The 19,654-nt window shown below is 36.6% G+C and overlaps 1 protein-coding gene across 1 annotated transcript in view; it reads right to left on the bottom strand.

Annotated features, from left to right (window-relative positions):
- CFAP47 (cilia and flagella associated protein 47) overlaps positions 1–19,654 on the bottom strand; it is a 562,540-nt gene that overhangs the window by 34,867 nt on the left and 508,019 nt on the right. The window contains exons 55-56 of the mRNA XM_040468820.1: positions 11,890–12,061; positions 7,226–7,387 (exon numbers count right to left, since the gene is read on the bottom strand). Coding sequence (XP_040324754.1) covers positions 7,226–7,387; positions 11,890–12,061 — 334 coding nt within the window. The remainder of the gene's footprint in view (positions 1–7,225; positions 7,388–11,889; positions 12,062–19,654) is intronic.

Here is a 19,654-nt window from a genome sequence, read left to right as displayed (position 1 = left end):
TTAGCTAATCCCAATGACTACATCTTAGGAGGGAACATTAGGGCCTTGTATACCTATCAAACTTACATCAGCAAATTACATTTCTTCCAGATAAATTGTCTCTTTTTCTTTGTTATTCACCCAAATGCATTTGTTTTGAAAGTTGATCACTTGTAAATTTTGCTATCAAAATTCTGTATCATCTAGAGATATCACATGCACTGACAAAGTGTTTTAAATGGCCATGTTAAATTTCAATTAAGGAAAATAAGGTATTACATACAGAGATATAATATATATATTTATTTATCAGTAAACACTAAAATAGACATCAAAACTCTATATGGAACAAAAAGTTAAAATACTGACACAATAAATATCTATTTAATATTTTATTTTCTAACTTTTGTGATTTCTAAATAACTATTATTATCCATACTTATTATTATAAGTATTATAAAAATTTATATTTATAAATATTATAAGTATTATAAATATTTATAAGTATTATAAATATTGTAAATATTTATATTTATAAGTATTATAAATATTATAAATAGGTGGATAACAATAATAAGGTGGATAATAAGGATAAGGTGGATCCTTGAGATGTTTCCCTTTATTCTGATTTCATGAATTTATTCATTTACTCACTAATCACTATTTACTGAAGTCCTAGAATGTATAAAATACTAAATGGTGATTTTGTGCTCTAGAATCTCATGTTCTTAAAGAATGAGAGATAAAAAAAGATCAAATATATACTCTAATTGTTGACCACACAACAGATTTATAAGCACAGAGGACTGGAACAAGGGAGATGTGTAATAACTATTGAATTAATAAATCAGAAATGGTCACTACATCATTCTGCTCTGTCCCTAATGCATGATGAATGAATAGAATCATAGAGCCCAGGAGCCTAATGGTTCTCTAGTTAAGTACTTCTGAATGGATGCCAATCTATGTCATCTGCTCCCAGTCTCCCCATGGTACTCCTAATTCCAGCAGTTCTAACTACTTTCAGTTCTTTCAATAGAACTCACTGTCTCATCCCTCTAGAACTTTATATATATAATACCCTCCTGCTGGAACTTCTCCACTCCCTCTTCCCTAATCTGTGTTGCAAATGACAACTTAACCTTCAAGACTCAGTTTAAAATACGTGTTGATTGAAATAGTTTATTGTGCACCTAGGTAGTGAGTTCACAAAGATGAATAAAACATGGCCCCATGGGGATCTCCCTTTCTTTAGAGTAAAATATTTGGAATAAAACACCACCTTTCCATATGCTTATTCCCTAATGATATGCAATAATTGAATTTGCCTGCAGGAATCAGCTCAGTACCTTTAGTTGATTTCACAATTAAATGAATATTATTGAATACTAACTCTGATTCAAGCATTTAGAGGATAAAAACACATTAAGAATCTTAAAACCCTCCAAAATGTGACCAAACTATGAGCTTCATATTGGGTTTATATTTCCATATTAAGGTAGAATGTCATTTTGTTCTCTTGCACACAACAACAGTAAGTTTTCTAAAAGAATACTTGTTATTGGCCTAACTGAAATATTAATCTTTGGAAATTTTGGTGAATGAATAAAATGAATAATTCTAAGTTATTTTCTAAGTTTGATTCATTACTAGATACTTAATGGGAACTGATTCTGAACAAAGTCTAGGACGGCAAATACAAAAGACATAGTAGTTGCAAAAAAAATCCTATATACGATGCCTAAGGAATAGATATATATGTAATGTGTGTGTGTATATATGTATATGTATATATGTGTGTACATATATGTGTATATATGTATGCATATATATATGTACATACATAAATGGTCAAGTAAGATTATATTGTGATGACAAGAGGAATGAGAAGATTTTAGAAATGTGGAGAGGAGATACGATGGACATTTTAGAAGCAGACAGAAACTGAAGACAGGTGAGGAGTAATGGATAACAATAGTGACTCTTTTTTCCTTAAGAATGAAGCAGGTAATCTGTTTTAGACAGTAGAAAGAAGAAATTGGAAAGGTCAGAGTGAGCTAGGACCATGAACAGCATGCATGATTTAGATGTCATCTTGGGAAAGCAATAGGAAACCATCAAATGCTTTTGACAAGCGAAGTCACATGTTAATAACATTGTTTTAAGGAGATTGGTTTTACAGCAATGTAGAAAGTACATTGGAATGAAAGGGACGAGAGGCAGAGAATCTAATGAGGTAATTTCAATTGTTCAAACGTAAAGTAAAAACCGTCTGAACTATTAGTGGAATAAAATATATATAAGTAGCAAAGGGTAACAACATTGGGTATAATCGAAAAGTATAATTTGGGGAGCCTATTTCCAACTGTTTCTTTCTTTTTTTTTTTTTTTTTGCCAGTATTGCATTTGAGAACTTTTTAGTTATGATGAAATCATTGAAACTGTTTCACTAGTCCTGGAAAACTGTTTGAATGCATTAAATCAATTCACATGTAAAAAAAAAATCTAATAATTTGAAATATCTTTGGAAGTTGTAGAATAAGACTACCCAACTTCAAGACTTAGTATAAAGCTACAGTAATCAAGACAGTGTGGTATTGGCAAATGAACAGATTAGTGAACAGAACAGAAAGCCCAGAAATAGAAATAGACAGAAAGATACAGCCAACTGATCTTTGACAAAGGAGCAAAGGTAATACAATGGAACAAAGATGGTCTCTTCAACAAATGGTGCTGGAACAAATGGACATCCATATACAAAATTAAAAAAAAATGATCTAGACAAGTACCTTATACCCATTACAAAAGTTAACTCAAAATGGATCACAAACCTAAATGTAAAACATAAAACTATAAAGCTCCTAGAAGATAAAATAAAAGAAAAAGTAGATGACCTTGGGTATGCTGATGCCTTGTTAGACAAAACAGCAAAGACACAATCCATGAAAGAAAAATTGGTAAATTGGACCCCAGCAAAATTAAAAACTTCTACTCTATGAAGGGCCATATGAAGAATTAGAACACAAGCTACAGACTGGGAGAAAGTACTTGTGAAAGACACATCTGAGAATGGACTGCTATGTAATATAGGCAGAGAACTCTAAAACTCAAGAATAAAAAAACCCAAACAACCCAGTTTAAAAAATGGGCCAAAGACCTTATCACACACTCCACCAAAGAAGATCTATAGGTGTCAAGTTAAGCCTTTGAAAAGATGTATTGCATCATATGTCATCAGGGAAATACAAACTAAAACTACGAGATACCACTATACTTCTTTTAAAATGGCCAAAATCCAGGGGCACCTGGGTAGCTCAGTCAGTTAAGCATTTGATTCTTGATTTCAGCTCAGATCATGATCTCACGGTTTGTGAGTTCAAGCCCCACACTGGGCTCTGTGCTGACAGTGTAGAGCCTGCTTGGGATTCTCTCTCTCTCTCTGCCCCTCCCCCTCTCAAAATAAATTAAAATAAACTGTAAAAATAATAAATAAGTAAGTAAGTAAGTAAGTAAGTCAAAATCCAGAACACTGATAGCTTCATTTGCTGACGAGGGGGTAGGGCAACAGGAACTGTCATTCATAACTGGTGATAGTACAAAATGATATAGCCACTTTGGATGATAGTTTGGCAATTTCTTACAAAAGTAAGCATATTTTTACCATAAGATCCAGCAATCATATTCCTGGGTGTTTACTCCAAACAGATGAAAACACATCCACAATAAAACTTGTGCCCAGATGCTTATATAAGCTTTGCCCATGATTGCTAAAACCTTGAAGCAACCAAGATGTCCTTCAGTAGGTGAATGGATAAATAAACAGTGGTACATCCAGTGAAATAGTACTCAATGCTAAAAAACAAATGTGCTATCAAGTCATGAAAAGACATGGATAAACCTCAAATGCATATTACTAAGTAAAAGAAGCCAGATTGAAAAGCCTACACACTATATGATTCCAATTTCATGACGTTCTGAAAACAGGCAAAACTAGGAGACAATAGAAAGGTTCCAGGGGTATGAGAGAAATGAATAGGGAGAGCATGGAGGAAATTTGAGTGCAAATACTCTGTATTGTAATGATGCATATATGCCATTGTTATTCTTTCCAAATTCATAGAATATACAACACCAAGAGTGAGCCCTAAGGTAAACTATGCACTTTGGGTGATTATAATATGTCAATGTAGGTCCATCCCTGGTTAAAAAAAAAAAAAATACCATTCCAGTGGGTAAAGTTTATAATCAGGAAGGCTACACATGAGTGGGGGCAGGAGGTATATTAGAAATCTCTATACCTTCCTCTCCAATCTGATGTAAACCTAGCACTGTTTAAAAATAATGTTTTGGTTTTGTTTTTGTTTCTTTTGTTAAAGAAAGACTACATAGTGGGTGATTTTGCTTATATGAAATATCCAGAAAAGGCAAGGTTATAGAGATAGAAAGCAAATCATTGGTTGCCTGAGACTGGGGGTGGGAACAGGGGCTTGAGGGAAATTTGGGGGGAAATGGGAGAGTTCTAAACCTTGAATGTGATTATGATTACAAATTCTATAATTTTTCAAAGAAATTATTGAAATGTATACTTACAATGACATTTTATGGCATGTACATTATATCTCAAAAACAGGTTAAAAAAATATGTTTTACATGTGAGATAAGTAAAAGTATCATGGTCATGCTGCCTCTGTTATAACAAGGATAGCTATGGTGGAGCAGAATAATAATACATAAAAAAGAATCAATATAGGTTACCTGATTGTCTCTACTTAAACCATTTCATAACTCAAGCCATTAAATTGTATGGAAAAAAACTTTTCATCTATCTTTAAAATTTTTCCTAGACATGTCTCCTGAGACAAGGGTAAGTAAAAGCAAAACTAAACTATTTGGGACTACATCAAAATAAAAAGCTTCTGCACAGCAAAGGAAACAATCAATGAAACTAAAAGGCAACTGACAGAATGGGAGAAGATATTTGCAAACGGCATATCAGATAAAGGGTTAGTATCCAATATATATAAAAAACTTATATAATTCAGGACCCCAAAAACAAATAATCCTATTTAAAGATGGGTGGAAGACATGAACAGACATTTTTCCAAAGAAGACATACAGATAGCCTACAGACACATGAAAGGATGCTCAAAATCACTTATCATCAGAGAAATGCAAATCAAAACTACAATGAGATATCATCTCATACCTGTCAGAATGGCTAAAATTAATGACATAGGAAACAACAGGTGTTGGGGAGGATGCAGAGAAAGGGGAACCCTCTTGCACTATTGGTGGGAATGCAAACTGGTGCAGCCACTTTGGAAAACAGTATGGAGGTCCATCAAAAAGTTAAAAATAAAACTACCTTATGATTCAGCAATCACACTTCTAGGTATTTACCAAAGTATACAAAAACACTGATTTGAAGAGGCACATGGATCCCAGTGTATACGGCAGCATAATCAACAATAGCCAAATTATGGAAAGAGCCCAAATGTTCATGTTCATCCATTGATGAATGGATAAAGAAAATTTGGTGTATACACACACACACACACACACACACACACACAATGATATATTACTTAGCCATCAAAAAGAATGAAATCTTGCCATTTGCAACATGGATGGAGCTAGAGTATATTATGCTAAGTGAAATAAGTTAGAGAAAGACAAATATCATATGATTTCACTCATATGTGGAATTTAAGAAACAAAACAGAGGAACATAGGTGAAAAAAAAGAGAGGCACACCAGGAAACAGATCTTAACTATACAGAACAAACTGAGGGTTACTGAAGGGGGGGGGGGGAGGGGCTGGAGATTTGTGGGGGATAAAGGGGGGGACTTTTTTTTTTTTTAATTTTTTTCAACGTTTTTTTATTTTTGGGACAGAGAGAGACAGAGCATGAACGGGGGAGGGGCAGAGAGAGAGGGAGACACAGAATCGGAAACAGGCTCCAGGCTCCGAGCCATCAGCCCAGAGCCTGACGCGGGGCTCGAACTCACGGACCGCGAGATCGTGACCTGGCTGAAGTCGGACGCTTAACCGACTGCACCACCCAGGCGCCCCTCAAGGAGGGTACTTTTTATGATGAGCACTGGGTGTTGTATGTAAGTGATGACTCACTAAACTCTATACCTGACTAATATTACACTGTATGTTAACTGGAATTTAATAAAAAATTGAAAAAACCCTACAATGAGATATCACCTCACACCTATCAAAATGGCTAAAATCAAAACACTAGAAACAAGTGTCGGTGAGAATGTGGAGGAAAAGGAACCCTTGTGCACTGTTGGTGGGAATGTAAACTGGTGCAGCCACTGTGGAAGATAGTATGGAAATTCCTCAAAAAATTAAAAAAAGAACTACACTATGATCCAGTAATAGCACTACTGGGTATTTACCCAAAGCATACAAAAACACTAATTCAAAAGGATAAACGTGGCCCTATTTTTGTTTATTGCTGCATTAACCAATGCATAGCCAAATTATGGAAGCAGTCCAAGTGTCCATCAATAGATGAATGGATAAAAAAGAGGTTTTATATATATCATGTAATATTATTCAGCCATAAAAAAGAATAAAATTTTGCTATTTGCAACAGCAAGGATGGAGGGAGAGAGTATCATGCTAAGTGAAATAAGTTAGCGAGAGAAAGACAAATACCATATGATTTCACTCATATATGGCATTTAAGAAACAAATGAACAAAGGAAAAAAAATAAAGAATGAGACAAATGAAGAAAGAGACTCTTAACTACAGAGAATAAACTGATGGTTATCAGAAGGGAGAGGGTGGGGGGATGGGTGAAATAGGTGAAGGGGGTTAAGATTATGATTAGCACTGAGTAATGTATAGAATTGTTGAATCACTATATTTTACACCTGAAACTAACATAAAACTGTATGTTAACTATACTGGAATTAAAATAAAGAAATAAGAGTGGGCTATAAATATACATTAATAACATCCTTTGAAAAGCAAATAGAAATATGATCCTAAATTTCAATATCTATTGACTTTTGTCTCTTGTTTTTGGTTTTCATTTTGTAGGCTCTGTTTTCCACTGTTTAATTAAAAATTATGAAATACATACAGCTTTGGTTCCTAGTAGCATACTTCTCTGGCTTAAAAAGCAAAAGATGACATAAGAGAATTTTCCATCTTAAATTTTGTTTCCCAGTTCAGCATAAATTACATTCACAAAACCAGTTACATACTTTTGCTTGATATATTACCTCGTCTGACTTGTCAGCCTGAAGTTGACAATAGATTCCTTAAATAAACCAACCCCTTCAATATCAATGACATCATCCACATCAGGCTCAGTACCAACCAATGTTATGGGAAACTTCCAGATCCCATCTGTTATGCACTCTATGTTCAGAGTAATTTGAGTCCTTGAATAGAAAAAAAAAAAAAGGATTATAAAGGATACTATAGGAAAACAAGCAAAAAGAGAATACGATATAGTAGATCAATATCTAGGTTGAAAATGTAAGCAAACCTGGTGGTTTTAGTAAAACACTGGGACTTGTAATTCTTTTTTAAAATTTTTTTTTCAACGTTTTTTATTTATGTTTGGGACAGAGAGAGACAGAGCATGAACGGGGGAGGGGCAGAGAGAGAGGGAGACACAGAATCGGAAACAGGCTCCAGGCTCTGAGCCATCAGCCCAGAGCCCGACACGGGGCTCGAACTCATGGACCGCGAGATCGTGACCTGGCTGAAGTCGGACGCTTAACCGACTGCACCACCCAGGTGCCCCATGTAATTCTTTAAAAAATGTAGATGACTGTTAATTACATTCTAGGAATAACTTTTAGGTCTTTGGTTATATTATCAATCTCCCTGTAAGATAATTATTTTCTAGCACAGCTTATCTACTCTGTGGGTATTTACTAAGAACCAGTAAAATTTTTTTGTAACGAGTGCAAATTTTTTGTAATGAGCACAGAGTATGATAATATTTAAGAATCCAAGACGAGGCTAGCAAAAGGCCACAGGTGTTATACAAACAGGTCTTCTAGGGGCACCTGGGTGGCTCAGTCAGGTAAGTGCACGACTTCGGCTCAGGTCATGATCTTGTGGTTTGTGAGTTCAAGCCCCGCATTGGGCTTGCTGCTCTCAGTGAAGAGCTTGCTTCGGATTCTCTGTCTCTTTCTCTCTGCCCCTCCTCTGCTCTCTCTCTCTCTCTCTCTCAAAAAGTGAATAAACATTAAAAAAAAAAAACCCAAAACCCAAATAGGTCTTTCACCATAAAGAAATTTTCTGTTCAAAATGAAACATTGTGAAAAAGTTTTTCCAATTCTTGTTTCACATAGAAAAATTATATTTTCTGTGGACACTCACAAAAGCTCATAAAATTGACTTAAAGGCTTTTAAAAATTAAATTGCAATTTTAATTTAAATTAAAATACCACAAACACTTTACATAATGAGATATAATTGAATGTCAGCTGAGTTAATGAAATGAATAGAGATAGCCTTTCTAATCATTTGGCTATGAAGGAGAGTGGACACATGGAACAATGGGTGAAACCGAGGAATGGTTACTTGTTTGTTTGCTGGCTTAGGGTGGAAATAATGCAAACATGTAATGGTGTGGCTGCAATATCCTATGTCAGGTTGGACAAAGAAATCACAATCCTTTTATATAAAACTCTCAGAAAGAACAGCAGGTAAAGAGTTTCAGGAGAAAGTTGAGCTAAGCTTATTATTTCTTAAGATATCCTAAGACAAATGATATCAATTATTTCTCTATTTATTAAAAATATGTTTAGCCCTGTGTTAAGTGAGAATCATCTGACTCATGACCACAGTAACTAAAGATCTCTCACGTTTTTGTATTAGATCCTTGATTTTTATTGAAAGAAAAGGTCAAGACCTGTAGAAATAATCTTTTATTTGTTTGTTTTTGTAAAACCACCTTTTAGGGCCCTGACAATTATTTCTTTTTTTTAACGTTTATTTATTATTGAGAGACAGAGACAGAGAGCAAGCACGAGAGGGGCATAGAGAGAGGGAGACACAGAATTCGAAGCATGCTCCAGGCTCCAGCTGCCAGCACAGAGCCCGATGTGGGGCTCGAACCTGCAAACTGTGAGATTATGACCTGAGCCGAAGTCGGACGCTTAACCGACTGAGCCACCCAGGCGCCCCAATGACAATTATTTCTTTTTTCAAAAATTTTTTTAATGTTTTATTTATTTTTCAGACAGAGAGAGACAGAGCATGAACGGGGGAGGGGCAGAGAGAGAGGGAGACACAGAATCGGAAGCAGGCTCCAGGCTCCGAGCCATCAGCCCAGAGTCCGACGCGGGGCTCGAACTCACGGACCGCGAGATCGTGACCTGAGCCGAAGTCGGCCGCCCAACCGACTGAGCCACCCAGGCGCCCCGACAATTATTTCTATTATATTTAACACTATCCTGTGAAAGGATGAATGTGAAATATTACATTGTATTAACTGCTGTGAAATAATGTTATATTTTCTCTTTACCAAAACATGAAAATTTTGTTTTCTCTTTTTACCTTGCCAAACAGGAAGAATTGAAGTCAATACTTATTTTACTTATCTAGCATGGTTTAGGTGTAGTTATTTTCTTGTTCTTTTTCATAATTTAATCTTTTTCATAATTTTATTTTGGTTTTTCTCATTTAACTGTGTGTCTTCCAGTGAATCATCCCAAATAAATAATGAAGGAATTATAAAAGTAAATGAATATACACATATATGCACAAAAGAGATTAAACTACATCAGAATGTTATACAATGCTCACAAAAATTTATGAATCATGCATACAAGTCGTCCCAAATCAGTTTTTCAAATATTCACCAAGAAGCTCTAAATCCACAAAATGTTGAATGAGTATAAATTCACACTGGTTGTGCTCTTAAAAATAATTTTTTTAATGTTTATTTTTGAGACAGAGAGAAAAACCGAGTGTGAGCAGGGGAGGGGCAGAGAGAGAGGGAGACACAGAATCCAAAGCAGGCTCCAGACTCTGACTTGTCAGCACAGAGCCTCACATGGGGCTCGAAGCCACAAGCCGTGAGATCATGACCTGAGCCGAATGACACTCAACCGACTGAGCACCACCCAGGCGCTCCTATTTGGAAGCAGTCCAAGTGTCCATCGACAGATGAATGGATAAAAAAGAGGCTATATATATATATATACACACATATATATACGTGTATATATATATATACATATATATATAATGCAAAAAGAATAAAATTTTGCCATTTGCAGCAGCAAGGATGGAGGGAGAGAGTATCATGCTAAGTGAAATAAGTTAGCAAGAGAAAGACAAATATCAGAGCCTGACAACTCAGAGCCTGATGCAGGGATCAAACTCATAAACCACAAGATCATGTCCTGAGCTGAAGTTGGACATTTAACTGGCTGAACCACCCAGGTGCCCCACTCTTTTTTTTTTTTTTTAAGTTTATTTGAGAGAGAGAGAGACAGACAGACAGGGAGATGGGGGAGGGTCAGACAAAAAGGGAGAGATAGAATCCCAAGCAGGGCTCGATCCCACAAACCGTGAGATCATGAGCTGAGCCAAGATCAAGAGTTGGCCACCTAACCAAGTGAGTCACCCAAGTGTCCCCACCCCACACTGGTTGTGCTCTTATTCATTAACGGCAACATTCTCCCCTTCTGGTTGTTGCTGGTAATTTCCATATCATTAAGTCAACATAATACAAAGCTAAGTATGAAAAAAAAATAACAAATAATCATAGAAAACTATCAACATAAAAGAGAAAATAAATGATTACAGTATACTATCTTCTTGCAGATTGGTTTTATTACCATTTCCTGAAGATGACACTGGTATCTTTTTGTTATTGAACTACATATTCAAAGCCACTTTAAATACATGCCTGGCTACTTCAAATACACAGTCAAACTACAAAAATTAGTAAAAGCACAGGTAATACTTTGACTGTCTTTTCATTACCAGGCTGCACTTTGTGCTTTGTGTATACTGTGGTTCTGATCAGTATCTCTGTATTAAGACACAAAGAAGGCTCTATTTCACATGTGACCTATCATACAGCATTTGCATGTGCTAAGTACCAGTTACCTAAGAAGGGAGTATAAAGACACTGGATGAGGCTTCCCAGAAGACAGACATTCAAAGGTCACTATTCTCACAGATTCCACTATGATCCTCTTAAACCTTACTAAGGGCAGGGCAATGTTACGGTTTGGTGGCAAAAGCATAATGGCAGCAACTGCCAAGTAGAACACAACTGAGGCACATTTTATCATTCGAACTGGTTCTGAGAAGTAGTATCAAGAAACATCATGCTTCCAATGCACAGTACCAAGTCAGTAATTTTTAAAAATTTTTTACAGGGGTGCCTGGGTGGCTCAGTCGGTTAAGCGTCTGACTTCAGCTCAGGTCATGATCTCACGGTTTGTGATTTTGAGCCCTGCATCAGGTTCTGAGCTGACAGCTTGGAACCTGGAACCTGTTTCAGAGTCTGTGTCTCCCTCTCCCTCTGCCCCTCCGTCATTCATGCTCTGTCTCTCTCCATCTCTCAAAAACTGAATAAAAAGTTAAAAAAAATTAAAAAAAATTTTTTTACAAAGTGCACTGTTCTCTTTTGTTAATATTATACCCTAATGATCTTCGGGAGGTTACAATTTGGGAAGGATTTCTTAGATTCCTAATCATTTTGGACTGCTTTTTCTCATCAGAATACTGTTCATAGTTTGATAGATGATAGGGATAATCTAGTCCAAAATATTTACCTCAACAGCATCAAAGAAATAATACAATCCAAATATAAAGATGGAGAGAAAAATAAACACTATTTTGTTTAAAAGAGTAGTAATATATAGTTTCAAAGAATACAAATATTGTTTAAAGAAAAAATGCTTACCTCAGTGGTTTCTTTGGTGCAAATATCAAATTGAAGACCAATGTTATCACTTTAGCCATAACATTAAAAGATTTTTTGATCAAATACAAAGCCATGCAGGATTCCAAGTTAGACTTCACAACGTCAGATTCAAATTGAATTTCATATTCAAATTCACGTTTTATAGACATATCTAAGAAAATCAAGATTAAAATGCATTTCAATTTAATTCAATATACATAGGTTGAAAATCAATTACCTGTCAACACTAAAACACACAGGTATTTAGAGGGAGGGAGAAGTGATTCACCTTTGTGTTCGTAATACCCAGTGCATTACCAGGTATATAATGGTGCTCAGTTATGATTTTGTTAAAAGGTAAATAAATAAATGAATGAATGAATAAAAAAATAAATGCAGAAGACCATTCTCACCATCCTTAATTCTTTAAAATTCAGATTTATGAAACAAGAAATAGCCAGATAGAAACTAATTATCAATATTTACCATAAAATATAAATAATATAACAAATGTATTACAAGCCTATAGACTTACAATTTTTAAAGAAAGGTTTGAGTTTAAACAATATTAAAGTTTAAACAATATTAAAAACAGCATCCCAAACTATTAGGATAGAATTTTCAAGTTCTGGTATATTTTAATAAAAGAGAGAGTTCTTCATGTTTTAGTCTTGGGGTATTAGAGACAATCTGGTTAACCATATTTTCTTAACCAAGAAAGTTATAGCAGGTTTGTTGGGTACATGTGAAAAATACCTTAAATCCAATACTGGCTCATGTAAGAGAAGCACAAACATCTATTATATTAACTCTCCACATACATGTAAGGATCCCAAATGCCAACTTGAAAAGTTTGTTGCATACAGATCATGGAAGAGAGGTCAGGGAACCATAACTTGACCTGGTCCACAGCTGACCTAATTTCTAAGGTTGGTCTCTAGTGTATAAAGGTAAATGTGATCCTTGGATTCATAGAACTGATGGCCACCCTTCTTTAAGCAATCATATAGAAACCAGACCATCTTTAAGAAGTAGTTGATTATAGGGGTGCCTGGGTGGCTCAGTGGGTTAAGCATCCGACTTTGGCTCAGGTCATCATCTTGTGGTTCATGAGTTCGAGCCCCATGTTGGACTCTGTGCTGACAGCTCAGAGCCTGTAACCTGCTTTGAATTTTGTGTCTCCCTCTCTCTCTGCCCCTCCTCTGCTCACATTCTGTCTCTGTGTCTCTCTCAAAAATAAATGAACATGAACATAAAAAAGAAGTAGTTGATTATAATATCTGCTATAGAACTCTGAAAAATAGCATGGCAATAACAAGCCCCAGTCACATTTAATGATTATCTGGCAAACCTTATTAATGTAAAATAACTGGCTGACCCACAGCCTTACAAGACCTTTTTCTTCTTTTCACATGTAAAAGTATATTTCTGACATCCTGGATAGCTAGCTGGTTTTCATCCTGTTGACAAAATCAGCAAGTACGGTTCCTATCAATAACCTGTATTTGCTGTAGCAAAATCAATGTGTCTACATATAATGTGTCTATTTTGTTCTGGGAATGAGATATGGAAATGTTCCATAGGAAGCCATAATCCATACAGAGAAAGAGCATTTAAGAATTTTGAGTGTTTAATGGGGATGAAATTTGCATTGCATTCAAATCACATAATATTTTTAAAGCAAATACTGTATGTAGTTGAGCTCTGCATCTGTTTCTACTTAATTACTGAAGCCTTTATGGGAATGCTTATGTCAGGTTGAAGACAAGAAATGAGAAGCTAAATTTAGTTTCAGAAGCATTGAACCTCCCGTGGGGAATCTGTCACTATGGATGTTATAATTGTAATCATAAGAAGATCCATTGGTACAAAATAGAGACATGATTATCAGCTAGGGGATAGGAGGTGGGACAAGTAGAAACAATATGAATATATTTTTCAAACTACACAAATCCCCCTTGTCTGTAACTGCAACATACTCATACGAGCACCTAAGGGAGAGGGAAAGAATTAGGCTGGATAAAATCACAATAAACTAACATTCTGTATCGTACCATAGAAGTAATCTGTTAGAGTCTCTGCATTTTATTTGGAAAGTCTTATTACTAAGTGAGAAACATGCCTTTTGTTGTGCTCATAATTTGGAGAGCGTCTATATAGTATTCTTCTGTGGACTGGGTTGATAGGAGCCCCTGATGTCAGGATAAATTAATTATCCGATTGTTGGATAAAATTAATCTCTTATGACAAACCTAGCTCATAGCTTTAAGAGAATAACTGCACATTTCTACACACACACACACACACACACACACACACACACACACAAAGGCACTTAAATAAATGTAGTTTCCCATAATACACATTACAATTTCAAATTTACAAGTCAACAGTCCTTCAGACTACTTTAACACATTTTTCAATATGGAGGGAACATTCTGTTGTTTTTAGCAAATCCTTTAAAAGGCACTTGAGGGGCGCCTGGGTGGCTCAGTTGGTTAAGTATCCGACTCTTGATTTCAGCTCAGTCATGATCTCATGGTCCTGAGATTGAGCCCCATGTTGAGCTCTGTGTTGACAGCATGGAGTCTGCTTGGGATTCTCTTTCTCCCTCTCTCTCTCTGCCCCTCCCCTGTTCATACATGCATGTGTGTGCATGTGTGCTCTCTCTTTAAATAAATAAGTAAAACTTTAAAACAAAAAGGCACTTGCATTCATGATACGAATAGGATAAATATATATTTAACTTCAATTGTGCTCTAACAGCATGTAAAAAGCTTTCCTTGAAATGGCAAGCATGGTTTTTGTCATCATGGAGCTTACGTCTGAGAGGAAAGAAATGGCAATAAACTACCAGTGATACCACTAGTTTAGTGATACCACTAATGCTATGAGAGCATTAGTCCTGGGAACCTGGCTGCTAAGGTCCTGAGGAGGAAACAAATACACTAAAACTGAAAGGTGATAAAAAGTTACCTGGAAATAGAAATTAAGGAAGTGCCTCTTAGGCATCAGAGCAGCATGGGGGAATTTTCCATGGTAGAAGCCAGCTTAGCCCCTCTGAGAAAGAGCTTGTGTGCGTAAAGGAGAGGAAGTGGCAAGAATTTGTCAAAAGATGAAGTGGGCAAAGTAGGCAGGACTATGGAGAGTATGGTGAGGATTTGGGACTTCTAAGAATAACAGGAGGTCACTGAGTGTTTTAAGTATGTAAGTAATGTGCTCTTTTAATAGTAAACTGAGCAAAAAGGGGTTAGGAGAGAATGTAATGAATTTTCCGCAATAGTTCAGGCCAGGTGGTGGCTTGCACAAGGGTAAGAGGAACGTTAAGATCAAATAATGCCCTGCCATATACAAAGCAGGAGATACATAAGCAATTATGACTATCAATAGAATCACAAGCTTATCACTTCTGTCCTGTATTCATACCCTTTACATATATACAAATTATTTCATCAAACAGGTTTCAGAGAATTGTATCTATGTATAACAGATGCCTATATCTATGTCCATATCCATATCCATGTCTATCTATTGTGTCACAAAATAATAATGGTGATAATCATTTGGGTATGGCAGCAGAGTCATTATGTAAAACAAAAGGGGTATATCTCCCACCCAGATAGTGTCCCCGCATAATTATCATTCAGCCTAATGCCTGTATCATAGTGCCAATAAATCATGCAGCGGGAGCTATGTTGGCCAACAGTTCCTTTCACTACGGTCAATTTTCTCAGGACAAGGACTGAATTTTATTCAATGTGGAAGAACATCAGTCAATTTTTTTTAAAGACTGCAACTAAATGTGATAAATAATCCAAAAGTATTGAATTATAACAAATTAATTTACAAAATACAGTTTCAAATGATGTATTATTAATACCATATGCATTTTAATCTGTAAGAAATACACGTCAAAGCAAACCCAACAAAAATGTCTTAGTTATGGAGAAAAGACTATCGAGGAATAATGAACGTGGTTATTCATGTTCTTTCCCTAAATTTCTGCAGTTCTCTCTTCATTAATAACAGGCATACACATTTGTGAGACCATCCTAATCACAGAAGGAATGAATTCAGTGCTAAAGACAAATTTGAAACAGATGAAGACAGTATTCAAAGAAAATGGAGATTATTGGATAAACTACCTACAGCTATTCTCTTTGAACAGGTAATGAAGAATGAGCGACTCTTCTTATTTTTTTACAAAGTTGCAAATCTTTTGGCAGGGGTATTTCATTAACATGTTTTTACTTCACTTTCATAAGGTCATCTAATAGACCAGACATTTTGATTAATTTAAAATAACTGCATGTTCCTCCACTCTGACTACAAGTACAGTAAACCACAACATGCAAAATTAAAAATTTTTTAATGTTTATTTATTTTTGACAGAGAGAGAGAGAGAGACAGAGCATGAGCAGGGGAGGGGCAGAGAGAGAGGGAGACACAGAATCTGAAGCAGGTTTCAGGCTCTGAGCTGTCAGCACAGAGCCCGATGCGGGGCTCGAACTCACAGAGTGCGAGATCATGACCTGAGCCGAAGTCAGACGCTTAACCGACTGAGCCACTCGGGCGCCCCCACAACATGAAAAATTAAAGGAAGAAAGGGGCCACGCATCTGATGCTCTTCTTACACATTTCATTCCAAACAAGGTACCAAAAAGAAAAAGTAAAGGGACTTCTTGTAACATAAATATTGATCTGAACTCTTGGCAATCAGCATCCAGCATTAGTCTCTATCCAATACTTAGGGCCCATATTTTTGTACCTTTTTTTTCATAGAATACTCTTGTGTGTATTAATGAGAAAACCTACTGAATGACATTTAGAGGACCATGTTTCCATTTTAAAACATCATTTGTCGGTGACTGAAGATGGACACTCTAGTACATCAGTGTCACAAAATACCCAACGAGCGCTTTGAGTGATAATAATCGTAAGATCTAACACTTACAGAACACACACTGAGAACAATATGCTTTCTAAGGATTCCACGCATTTACATATTTAATCCTCAGAAATATCCTATGAAGTAGATACCGTTATTATCTCCATGTTAGAGGTGAAGAAACTGAGTTTATAGAGAGGTAAAGTAATTTTCTCAAGGCCCTAAGGAGATTAAATAGAAGAACCCAAGGTATCTGGCTCTATACTTCACCTAGGATATCAGGTCTGTCATATGGCACAATTGCTGAGAAGATACCATTAGCAGCTTCTGGAAATGTTCAGGACATAACCTATGTACTGGTGTGTGGCAGCCCTCAGGGCAGAGCCCTTGGTCACTCCAACATTTAGATCCTGGTCAGAAGAAGATGAGCCAACAAGAGAAATGGAGAAGAGACAACCAATGTGATACAAATATTAAGACTAGTTATGAAAACTAAAAGCAGGAAGTCCTTCAACTGGGTCAAATGGTAAATGTTGATGACAGGCTGAGTAAGCTCAGGACAGAAATCTGACCACAGGCTTAGGCACACTGGATAAGGGTGATCATCTTGTCAAGGGTGGTCTCATTAGAACAGTTGGGACTGAGGCCTTAACAGAACGAGTTCAGCAGAGAAAGTAAGATGAACAGAAACAGAGGAAAGTAGCAAATCTGGAGGCCAAGGGGAGGACCAATGACAGGTTTCTCAGGAGCTGTTTGTGGTTACAGACCAAACCACAGACCAAATTTACATATGACATACAAACAACATACAGCAAGATGGCTGGAAGGAGACCAGTGTGACACATAAACTAGCAAATCAGACACACACAAAAGATAAGAGAATAATCAAAGAAAAATGGCCTCAAGTTATAGAACATTTGGAAAATAAAAGAGGCATGAATCTGATGTGCAGTTCTAACCCTAAACAATAAAACCACTCCCACGGAAAAAGTCTCATAGAGATAGTCATTGAATGAACTAATCCCCAGGGAGGCACAAAGACTGCATAGATCAAGAATTACTTAGGAAGAACAAATACAATTAGGGGGAAATTATGCCCACGCAGAGTAACTTGTAATCTTACGGAAGTGACATTGCAAAATACAGTCTAAATATCCATGTATAATAATATTCCAGTAGGGCAATACCACTTGATTTAAATACTACAGGTGCACAAATTGGACAGATGTTCTTTGAATTCTTTGACAACAGTCTGTTTGACTTGTTAATTTTGGCATCTCTGGGGCTCAGGAAAGTATCTGCCAGCAAAGATGCTCGCAAGACTGTTGCTGAATGAAAAAGATATGAAAGTAATCAATCCTGGTTAACCCAATGGTGTGTGTGAGAAGACAGGGTGGAAAGAGAGCAGGGAAGTCCGGGCATTTTCATTTAATGAGGCCTGGTAGGATTTTTTTGAACTCTTAGGTAAGGATGATGAAGATAAAAGGAGACTGATGGGAAGGGAGCAGTGAGGATTCTTATCCCCTATTTATCATGTTTACCTGGAGGGGTCTATTCACTCACAAGAAGGGAAAAGTAGAGGAAGAAAAGAAAATCTCTGCATCAATCTGCCTCCTCCATTATGACCTGCCATAGGAGGAAAAGCAACGTATTTGATCAGTGAATATTGGTGAAGGAATGGAATATGAGCAGATGAGCAGAACTTTTTCTTTCTTTCCCAGTGCCTTGAATCCCGAATGTATACTTTCTCTGCTTTCTTCATGGGTAGGTTGTTTGCTCTTGCCAGGAGCCTACACAAGTGACTAGTTTGGGGGTGAATTCACTTCATTTTGGTGGCAGGTTTAATTAATAAGCCCCAATGAGGCCACAGTGCCAATGTCACGTTTCAGTTCACCTTTATAATTCATGGAGGTAACCTTTTGATCTTCATCTGCCTTATTTTTTTTTTTTAATGTTTATTTATTTTTGAGAGAGAGACAGAGCACGAGCAGGGGAGGGGCAGAGAGAGAGGGAGACACAGAATCCAAAGCAGGCTCCAGGCTCCGAGCTGTCAGCACCGAGCCAGACGTGGGACTCAAACTCGTGGCTCGTGAGATCATGACCTGAGCCAAAGTCAGATGCCAAACCAACTGAGCCACCCAGGTGCCCCTCCATCTGCCTATTTCTAATCTACTTCTCAGTTGGTCATAAACTTGGATGAGGGAATATAAGGGTTTAATTAGTGATCACACCTAAACCCTCATCACAGTCCAAGCCAGAGAGTTTTTAAATTTCCACCATCATGGATTTAGGAGACCAGTGGAAGGGCAAACTGGCTGAACAACATGACTCTTGTGAACACTAATGTGCTGGGTAAACTCTAATGAAATTACACAGAGAAAAAGAGCTGGTTTGCCTGTATATACACTGAAGACTAAGATAGTATGCAGACAGTGTGGTCAGACTTGTTCTTAAAGAAATAGGTAAGAAGGGAAAGCCAAGCAGGCAGACTTACAGAGAGTGCAGGCAAGTTGGTCGCATCTTTCAAACATGGGCAGGGAAAAGAACCAAGATCTTACCAAAGGAAAGGTTAATGGATTTATCAAATATTGAGGTACCATCAAGATAGATAAAAACATTAAGTTTGGGAGGGGACCGAACAAATATACTTCTATAGAGGACATGGTTCAGAACAGAAACATTCACAAATTAAAATGTCTTCAGACAAAAAAATAGATGAGCTCTTTGAGTTTGGTGGTATTTAACACAGAAAAAAATTATTTTAGGGGGAATCACGGGAAGAGATAAGCCTGAAAACCTTTCAAATTGTTTTTTTTTTAATATTAAGTATTATTTCTCATCATGAAAAGTAATGAAGCAGTGAAATATAAGCCATAT

Source organism: Herpailurus yagouaroundi, unplaced genomic scaffold (genome assembly GCF_014898765.1).
Source record: "Herpailurus yagouaroundi ecotype Mexico unplaced genomic scaffold, PumYag 67793, whole genome shotgun sequence".
NCBI classification, from domain to species: Eukaryota; Metazoa; Chordata; class Mammalia; order Carnivora; family Felidae; genus Herpailurus; species Herpailurus yagouaroundi.
Note: the sequence above shows the minus strand (reverse complement) of the source record. Positions and strands in the feature narration are given on the sequence as shown.